Source organism: Pelmatolapia mariae, linkage group LG9 (genome assembly GCF_036321145.2).
Source record: "Pelmatolapia mariae isolate MD_Pm_ZW linkage group LG9, Pm_UMD_F_2, whole genome shotgun sequence".
In the NCBI taxonomy this organism is placed as follows: Eukaryota; Metazoa; Chordata; class Actinopteri; order Cichliformes; family Cichlidae; genus Pelmatolapia; species Pelmatolapia mariae.
The window spans coordinates 17,214,142-17,224,371 of record NC_086235.1 but is presented as its reverse complement, the minus strand read 5'-3'; the positions used below and the strand labels follow the sequence as shown (position 1 = coordinate 17,224,371).

At 40.4% G+C, this 10,230-nt stretch overlaps 1 protein-coding gene across 3 annotated transcripts in view; it reads right to left on the bottom strand.

The window, feature by feature from the left end:
- Positions 1 to 336: 336 nt before the first annotated feature.
- esyt2b (extended synaptotagmin-like protein 2b) overlaps positions 337 to 10,230 on the bottom strand; it is a 39,162-nt gene continuing 29,268 nt past the window's right edge. For all 3 annotated transcript variants that reach the window (XM_063483476.1, XM_063483477.1, XM_063483478.1), the window contains 9 exons: positions 9,612 to 9,686; positions 7,583 to 7,669; positions 7,324 to 7,473; positions 4,763 to 5,115; positions 4,394 to 4,492; positions 4,042 to 4,173; positions 1,912 to 2,017; positions 1,733 to 1,782; positions 337 to 1,622 (listed from right to left, as the gene is read on the bottom strand). In XM_063483476.1, coding sequence (XP_063339546.1) covers positions 1,553 to 1,622; positions 1,733 to 1,782; positions 1,912 to 2,017; positions 4,042 to 4,173; positions 4,394 to 4,492; positions 4,763 to 5,115; positions 7,324 to 7,473; positions 7,583 to 7,669; positions 9,612 to 9,686 — 1,122 coding nt within the window. In that variant the 3' untranslated portion in view covers positions 337 to 1,552. The remainder of the gene's footprint in view (positions 1,623 to 1,732; positions 1,783 to 1,911; positions 2,018 to 4,041; positions 4,174 to 4,393; positions 4,493 to 4,762; positions 5,116 to 7,323; positions 7,474 to 7,582; positions 7,670 to 9,611; positions 9,687 to 10,230) is intronic.

Genomic DNA, 10,230 nt, shown 5'->3' with positions numbered 1-10,230 from the left:
TTCCACACGTCATCACGTTTGTTTTGACGCTGACGTACAGTTGCAATTCTCTGCTTTTGCCACTGGATGGCGGCAAACCACTACAGATGTTCTGTGTCTCAAAAAGCGTAAACGAGTGACATTATCGCGTTTTCGTATTACTTTTTCTGTGGATGATTCATATTATGGATTAAACCCCAGTCAAGAGAAATTTCTCTGCAAGGCGCACACCAAGCCTCACATAATATATCGTAATTCAAAGTGTTTATTCAGTCTTTGCTAGATTTACTATGCATTCAAGTGATTTCAGAATAATCGGAAAAAGGACAACTCGAAAAAAATCACGTCAATGCCAAATCAAGATAAAAAAAAAAACAATTAGGAAATTCCTTTAATTGCTTTTTACGTACTCCCATATGACCTGTTCGACCTCCTGCGCTTCAGCCAACCTGAAACTTGGCAAATATATCTTGTTGTTCAAACGAGACCAAAATACAAGACACCATCCGTTTGATTTTCATATTCCAAATTTAAGCACAACTTTAAACACAACAAAGCTGCAAAATTTGGGGAACATCACAGAAGCACATGAAAATGGGGTATTTAAAAAAAGCACACCAGCTTTCACAAGATAAAACATGTATTCATCAAAAGCCATCCAAAATAATAACAATAAGAAGGCAAGTAAATTATATTTGTGTGGATTTTTTAAGGCACAGGATAGATAACCAGAAATGTATTTAACAGCTCCCATGAAACTCATAACTGCATGGCAAAAACATACACAAGCATGACAAGGATGCATCATCTTGACACAGACTCTGGCAGCCCTGCTCATAAAATGCAAAAACTGTTGTCCCTGTTCATGTTTTTTAGTTTTTTCAACTTACATTTAGTTTGAAAACAGTCAAACCCTTATTCAAGTATCCTTTGCATAATGCACAGAGCTTGCTCATAGCCCTAAAATGTCCCCAAGTCTCATTCAGAATCAACCACTATTGCACAAATCTCCTAAAATATACACAGCACAGCAGTCGTTTTATTCTTTGCATATCGGCATTCCATGTTTGTAATCAAGCATTAATAACGAGAGGTAAGCGATCAATCAACACTGCGTGACAAAGGAAAATCAAAATTTCAAATCAGGACTGCTACTTAAGCCTACATTTGTGTGCATCAGTTCCTTTGGTTAGTTTTCTCAGACAACAAATGAAAATTCTTCACATTTTAACAAACCGGATACAAAGTCATAAGAATCGTGACAGATTTCAACACGACTCCTCCAAGGTAAGTATAATGCCATGAAAACCCCTGCAAATTCTTATAACTATATATATTTACATTAAAACACTAAAAACAGAGACAAGGCAGTAAGTGTGTTTGAACACATTAAAATATGTTACAACATCTTCCAATCTGGCTCATGAAAGATTAACAGGAAATTTTGACAAAAATAAAACTAAACATGATTAAATTATTCCTGTTAACTAAATGGAAATTATATATGAATACAACAGAAGGATGTGCCCTTAGGTTAACAAGATAACTATGTTACAGCAGAGAGGTGGTGCCACTATGTGACGATGGGGTCTTGAATACTTTTTGTGGCTTGAGACGACAAACCATCTTCACTTAGATAATACCTGCAACAGAAAATGATGAAATTAGATATTTAAGGACAGAAATTTGCAATTTTTTTACCCCCAAGAATCAACTCAATGTTGTACAGGAAACACATAAAATGCTAGTTTACCACTGTGTGATTCCTTTTGCTATGTCATCTCCACTTAAATCCACCAGAACCTGTAATTTTAGGCAAAAAACAAAGAAAAAGAACAAGAAATGTTTAGAATCAGCATCTGCATTGAGTGAGTGATAAGTGATAAAAACATCAGTGCGTAAGCCACTACAGGGAAAACCTGCAGGAGATACCTTTCCCAGAAGCCCTTTGTGTTTGGACAGGATGCTCCCTCCATTCTTCACAGCAACATCCAGAGTTCTCCTGTAGAGCTCCACAATAGATACACTAAACTCAAACCTGCAAAGACACACACACGCACACAAACATAAGCATACGCTTTTTATGTTTAGCATAAAATCCAGATTGTGTGTGGTCATTGTCTGGGCCTTCTCTACGTATTCCTTTTGTCCCTCTGCATTTTCTTGCAGGGTCCTGGTGGGTGAAGTGAATCAGTGTAAATGGGACCACCCGGCCGGTCTGCCTGGATGCATTTAAGAGCTGCTTGTCTCAGGCTTTGCTCTACCTTGTTCTCCATCCACTTAGCACCATGCAATTTTTACGGCTGCCTAAAGATTCAGACAGTGCTGACTAAAGAGAGTGGGGACTAACAGCGATGTGATGAACAGAAACAAAGACACTTAGCAACTTTGTAGCTGGCGGCGCAAAGTGGACGGGCCCCAAGTTAAACTTTTCTCAAATTTGGGGCAAGCCATTAAAGTAACCACCAATGAGAGGATACTGTCGATTGATATAAGACAAGGTGGTAAATACAGTACAGGGATGCCAAGGAAACTGGAGCCGGGGCTGTCCACTAGTGACCAACTGTCAACAAACAAACTGATGTGTGACAAATGAATTGTTTTACATGTGGACAGGACTTAACTCAGTCACGTATGGTTACAAGCTTTTGGGTAATGACTGAAAGAAAGAGATCACAGATACAAGCTTTCTCCGAAGGGTGTCTGACTCAGCCTTTCGGTCATTTGAGCTAAGGGGGTAGAGTAAAGCTGCCACTCCTCCACACAAAAAGAAGGTAGATGAGATAGTTCAACTATCGGACTGGGATGCATCATGGATGAGGTGTACTGTCCTACTGGGTGGAGGCAATGGGGCAGATCCAGGACACGCTGCAGAGATCTGGAAGAACTGGAGAAGGTGGCCCTGGAGAGGCAGGCCTGGTTATCACTGCTTTGACTAACAGAGCAGCAGAAAATGGATGGATGGATAAACAGGCGATTAAATAGGTTGAAACTGGGTCTTTGTCATGGCTCCGTGGCCAGACTATTACAAATATGGGGATTGTTCTGGTCCTTTAAACAAAAGGTAAGTCAAAGAAATTTGACTTACCTTTTGCAAACTGTAGAAAATTATTTGACTTTGAATTCACAACAAAGCAGCATACACTAGTGTAAACTTGAGGCCTTGCATGGTTTGTTTGGCTTGCTAACCACATTGTGGAGAGACAGATAAGTTGGTATTTCTGATTTGTGATTTCAACATGGTGCCAGTGGGGTTTAAGTAAGTGCCAGCAGGTGCTTAAGTGTTTGTGTGAGTCCATAATCTCTTTCTCTTTAACCTCAAGTCTTCTGTTCTAGCCACTGCACAGCTATTGTTAACAATTTCATCAGCCTCCCCCGCTAATAGTTAAACTGCAAACCAGCATCAAGTGTTTCTGACATGGGCATACTGGCTCTCTAAGTTTGCACTAAGTCATCAAAACTTTGAAAACCCCTGCAGGCTCAAGATGGCTGATAATCAATACAACTGCATCAATAGCCAGCGGGACTAGGAAAGCACCGACGTGCTAACTCCAGCCTACACGAAGGAGCTGAATGATGCGATCGGGTTTCATCCATGAGGCTGAAAGATTTAGTCTGAGCACTGAAGCTCAACTGCAAACAAAAGTGTCCAAAACAAACAGAAACTTGAGGTGATGGATCCACAGCGGCCACATGTGATACGAATCTCAGCTCAGCAGGGTCATATCATCTGTGCAAGCGCTTTTCTTTAGTAATAAAAAAGCTCTATTGCTAGAAAAAATAAAATATTCCACAACTGCACCCTTGCTGCGTGTCTGAATTCAAGAAGGACCCTGAAAATATAACTGAACATTAAAACTGGAAATAAAAGGAAAGCTTTGAAGGACTCTCAAAACACAGCCAGTTATCAAATTAATACAGCGGCACAACTGCAGCTAAAGGCAGAAATATTCTCAGAGCTTATAACAATCGGACACAGGTGAAGCAAAACAACAGATCCTCAATAATCACATTACGTTACAAATCTGCAAGGAATCTCAACAAGTACTGATGCAAACCCACGTCTGATCGTAAACAGGATTAAGAGTCCTCTTCATTGTGCTTGTCTTCCTCTTCCCCGTCCGACTCTTGTCAGGCAGCAAATAGAGGCGTATGAAGGGGTCCGAGCCGTCTTTGGTGAAGGCTATCAAGTTGCTGAGGACACACAGGACAAATGTGTTTTCACTCACATGTTGCCAGGCACGTGTTGCTTGTTAAATCTTTACAGTTAGCAGCTCCACAGGAAAGAAAGTGATTTGAATACCATGGGCTGAATCTGCATAAACTCAAGTTAATGGCACAAAGAGCCCAAATACAAAAAGTCCTTCAAACCACTTTGTGTAAATTCAGTGTATTGTAGTAGTTTGGAGCTCACCGGCAGGCGTGCACCACCACAATGAGTTTATTCCTCTGGGAGCTGTGTCGAACAGTCAGCTGGATCTCACCCAGGGGGTACTGGCTGGGGGCCGAGCCGCTATAAACACACCAAAGTCAGTCAGTGTCACGTCCAGGTGCTGCGGTCGAATTTACAAAGTGCATGCATACAGGGACTGATTAATTGTTTGACAGGTAGGCTGATAAAATATTTATAAAGATGAATATTCAAAAATCACAATGACATTTAGATGGAGGCCAGAATTTAAATGAAGTTGATGGAAAAACAATAAGAAACCCTGAGATGAGCCAAGCTGGAAAAGCTGGAAAATAAACAATAATAAAGTAATATATCATATCTGCCATTTACTTCTGCAGCTGACGAAGCCTTTGCTGAAGCTCCACGGTGGCAATAGGCAGGGAGATATCCGATGCCAGGCTGGCTGTGGACTCGTTGTGCGGCAGGTGTTTCTGGGAGCTTGATATGGCGGTGGTCAGGTTGGTGGTACTGTAGCGATGGCTGGCTCCGTACGGCTCGCCGTCCCTGTCCTTGAGGTTGAGAGTAGAAGCTTCTATAGGATGCGAATGCGTGGGCGGAGGCAGCGGCGAATCTGAGGCTGATGGTCTCAGGGACGAGGCTGGGGGTGCCTGTGGCACGCCGGACTTGTTGACCTGGACTGAAGAAGGCTGGTCTGGGGACACTTGCTTCTCCAAGGACAGGATCTAGAGAAAGACATGAAGATGTTTAGTCGATTGAGAATAGAAAATAAGAAGTTAAAGTTAATGTAAGTGCTGTCATTTCATGTGAAAAGTCTCTAAATTTAGCAGACCTTTCTAAACTGTGTTTTTCTGCAAATTAATTTCTCTTCTGAATGTCTCGATATGCTGGTTGTGCTTCAATATGGAGAAACTGTTTTAGAGCAGGTCAATATTTTGATGCAGCTGCATTCCTTTTTTTAATTGGATCCCAGTGATTCAGTATAATACACTTCATTTTGGTCTCAAGAAGGGCAATGCAGTTTGTTTGTTATAGCTTCCTGTGTTTCCAGATGGGAACAGGAGAAAATATCCTCATTAGCAGTATGTAATGGCTTTAGTTAAGGCTGAACTAAGCTATGGTTGGCAATGAGGCAAACCACCAAAGAGTAACTGTCAAATTACTGGATTTAGTGCCTCAGGCAAAGAGATATAATTTTAGTGGTGCATCTCGAAAATGTCTACAGCACAAACAGCAATCAAATCAGAATCTGACTTTAATTTTCACCGCCGTGATGCCGTGACAGCAGAGATGACGCTACGCCTGTTCCAATTTTCATTAAGCCACTAAGCCCCACAGTTTCAGAGTGAAAAATGCTGTTAACTAAATAAAAGAGAAATAAATCAACTTCAGAGTCTCAGATTTTACAGAAGACTCACAAACGAATCCTGGAAATATTCCTCCAGAGTGTCAAACACGCTGACATCACAGTTCCCTATAAATGTGAATCCTGCAGCTTCTTATTTAAACTTGTTGAACTGCACTTAAACACCAGGGCTGTCTCTGCGTCATACTACAGTTAGAAAAATCTGCACTGAAGGGCATCTCTGAAGGAATGTTACACACGCGACTTGTTGGCTTTGCAACTGATGGGCTGATAAAGACACACCTGTGTGAAAAGATCAATCCTAACCTGACTTTCTTTTACTGCATCATTCACAAGTTAGAACCTGCAAACATGTGGAACATGTTACAGAGCCGAGTCATTTTCATATATGTATCGACTCTCAAACTTCAAAGTCTGCTGCCGAACTCAGTTAATGAGCCGGGTCACTTTGTTCCCTGTAGGGAGAGTTGCAAACTACTCTGTAACTGCTACACTGACAGCAGTAATCAATAGCAAATACCCTAACAGGCTTCAGAGTATGCAAGACCACTCTCTTTCCTGAATTATTATGATAATCATTATCACAGGAAAAAAAATATAATCAGAATATTCCCATAATTCACACTATATAAGATATATTGTAATGTACTGCAAACAGATTAAACAGTTTATCTTTTCAAACATGACATGCTGTCAGCAAATCCAATTAACTGATTTATTTACAGTTGAAGCTAGCCAGGGGCACATTGTTAACTAGATTAACTAACTACAGTCGGTTTCCAGGTTGCCACTTCAGTAAAAATCAATTTGCAAGAACAGCCACTGTTTTGTGTTTCCACACTTTGTGAAAGTCGGGCTTTCAGGGCAGTGAGGCGGCTCTATTCTGCTCTTAATTGGGACTTTACACTCCAGCAACTGCAGTAAAGACAAAATAGTCAAAATATACTGCGTTAAATATAAATACTCAGAGGAGCCGCAGAGGTTAGGTTAGCGTCTGATTTTTTCTCTTTTTATATTTATAAAATCTGATGATTATTAACCAAACCTTTGCCGCTAATGTTTCTCTGCTTAGTCTAAAATGTGTCAGATAAAACGTTTTCAACCAACCTCATGACATGGCTGGATTAATTGGCTAACTAACCAGCTCCAACTGATTAAATCTGCCAGGGAAGGTGAGGATTACTCCATGGAAAATCAGTGTGCACCACTTAAAAATAACTTTATATTAACACTATAAAAATTGCCGGGCCTTTAAAGTGTCCAGTATTTGGATTCAGCTGGGAGCTTTTCTCAGATTTGACTGACTGAATGAACCCAGCCGTTACTTCAGCTTGTCGTGGCCTAGAAATGAGATTTTTATAGAGGTAAATCTATCACTATTGTAAGCTTTTTCAATTTATTACATACTCAATGTGCTGTATCTTTAATTTAGACATACTGTATCAGTCAGTTCTATTTGAATTAACAGATTGTGAACATCTGTTCTGGTCTCCTAAGTCTGAAATGAATAACCCATCCATCCTCAATGCATACAGGAGCAATGAGAAGAGATTCAGCCTGTTTTTACCCTCATAGCCATCTTAAGTTTGATGGTGGAGCTGGGCCCAGAATTCTTGAGGGGAAAACGCTGATTCAGCGTCATGTCCTTCTCCACCAGCAGGCTACTCAAAGGCACCGTCAAGTTACCCAGAGTGCATTTGTTCTTGTCGTCTTTTACCTGTGCAAAAAGCAAAGATCTCCTTTTAGAAATGTCAGTTACTTAATCTGCGTCAGTGTACGATCTTATAAAGAAAACAGATGTTGTCCGTGACATTTTGAAGAGTTACCTCCACCTCGAGCTCCTGCCTCCTCGGGTTATGGACCAGGAATGAAAAACAGTCTTCCCACAGGGGCTCCTTAGTCTTGTACCGGATCTTTATGGGCAGATAAGTAGCCATTTGCTGGTTGTTAATACAGTGACTGTCACGGTTCTGGGTCCGTTGGACCCAGTATTCTGAGTTGTTTTTAGTGTGTTTTTGCATTTTGGATTCTTTTCTTATGATGATGATGATTATGAATCTATGTTTTGGTTATTCTTTAGGGATCAGTTCGTAGGGTTTGTGTTCTCATGTTTATTGCAGGTTGAGTTCAGTTCCATGTGTCATGTTCTGTCTCTCTCTGTGTTGAGTCCGTGTCTTTGAGTAGTGTTTCATGTTTCCTGTTTTATTGTGAAAGTCTTTGTCTTATGTTAGTGTGTGCTGCTTTGTTCCCCCTGTCTCGTTAGTCCTGATCTCTCCCAGCTGTGTCTCCCTCCTGTTGCCCATTCCCTCATTACTACCCTGTGTATATAAGCCCTGTGTTTTCCCATGCTCGGTGTTGCGTCGTACCATCAGTTTATACCTGTGTGTGTTTTGGTTCTCCATGTTCAGTGTTCACTTCATGTTTTGTTTTTTCGTACCAGCAATAAAGCTGAGGTTTTTGAGTTTCTAGTTAGTGTCTGAGTCCTGCATTTGGATCCTCCTCCCCACCTGCCCACACACAGAGCCCTGACAGAGACAAATCTGATCTTATGTCTCATATAACATTTATCCTCTGCTTGGTCTTCTACTCTCCACTCCAGCAGTTCTGCGTCTTCTTTTAAACCCCTAACAGTACTTGATTTACAACTTGAGGTTTCTAAAAAGCCAGATTATTCAGTTTTACATACGTTTAACCCCAGACAACCAAACACCTCACACTAAGTGAGGAGAGATTATTTTTATGGCTAAACCACCAACTTTACCACTGTACTGTATCAGTCGTGTGACATAAGCTGAAGATGTAAGATGATCTGATCTTGTGTATCTAAAAAAGTTTTTTTTTATAACTCATGTGTCAACAATCACAGAGTTAAAATTAAGATTACACAGTGCCACGGGGTTCATTTTACACAAAAGCAATAACTCCGGTGTCCCGCTTTCATCCCAAATGTAATGACAAACTTTTGAATTTGATTTGATTTCTCACTTAGTTTTTTTTCACTTTTTATGAGAATATTATTAAGAGAAAACTTGGAACATTTTTAGATTTGAACCAGTAGCCCCCTCCAACCATGCAACTCAGCAAAGTTTAATGATGTAATTTAATCATCTGCACATCTACACCATGCCTCTGTCTAAATTAGGGTCTAATGAGTAATTTAACACCTCTCACCCAATTACTTCCTCCCAAAAAAAAGAAAAGAAAAGAAAAAAAAAAAAGTGAAACAGCAGTCATTCCTGCACCCTCATACTGAAGCTGAGGATTGGCTCATGGTTTCATTGCTTCATTTTAAATCCAAAGTCCTGGAGCACAGAGCCAGTTTGAATATGAACGCAGGACTGTGTTCATACTCAAACACTTTCATAAGTACAAACAGGCTCCATCGCAGTAAACCTCCAACAGCTCACGCCTGCAGTAAAATCAGTCCAGCAGATCTTCCTCGTTTACATTTCCCTTCTGAATGCTAGGATAGAAATTTCCCGTGAGAAACAGCCAATCATCGTGTCAGACTGAAAGCTCTTAAGCTGTGCAGTTACTGGGTGTTGGTGGTAGAAATTCCTCATTTAATGTTCTTTATTTTACAACAACAATTTCATTTCATCTCTTTTTTAATGCTACAGTCAGAAGGAAGTATATCGCTAAAAGAACGCCTCAAATAGTTGCTGTATGTAATTACATATAACAGCTTGATTGCCCAGAAGTCTTTTTTATGACTTACTAAGTGACACATTATTCTCCGAATAAAATGCACAACTGCGAAAAAAAAAAAAAAAAATCAACACGACATTCCAGGAATACAGAGCTACGATACAATGACACAGCATAATAACTTTAATGAATACTTCCATGACTCACCTTACTTTCAAGTGTTTTATGTCCAACTCTGAAATGAACATAAGGGCTGGGCTCGCTGGTATTCTTCTTAGCAGACTAGTAGAGAATCAGACAGAAGAGTGTTAGCGGCATGTACCCCACTGTGGCACAAAAATCAACTGAGGGACAACATAATTGCACTCAAACATTCAAACAGCAGCTCAAGTGGAGACTCAACCAAGCACATAACGGTGAGAGAGCCTGTAGTTCAAACAGGAAGGAGCATTACCGTACATTCTGACAAACAGGGCTGCAGGCAGAGCGGCAACCAAGGAGACAGCCGAGCTTTGTCTCCTCTGCGGGCTAAATTTAGCATGCTGGGCTTTGACAGCTACGTATTATTCAGTATTCCTCTCAGAATAATAATACCCTACATATCTACAGGCCAAAGTCTGTGACAACAGAGGAAAAGCCTTAATTTTCTCATCATCTAATCCTTTCTCTTGAGGATGCCACTTGAGTTTGACAAATGTTTCTCACCAGCATTACAATTAAGCCTCCCATTGAACATGCAGGCTGATAATAAAGACACTATAATGCACCACGTATTGAACAGAAATACACAGAAATACTTTCACAAGGTTTTACATAATTCATACAA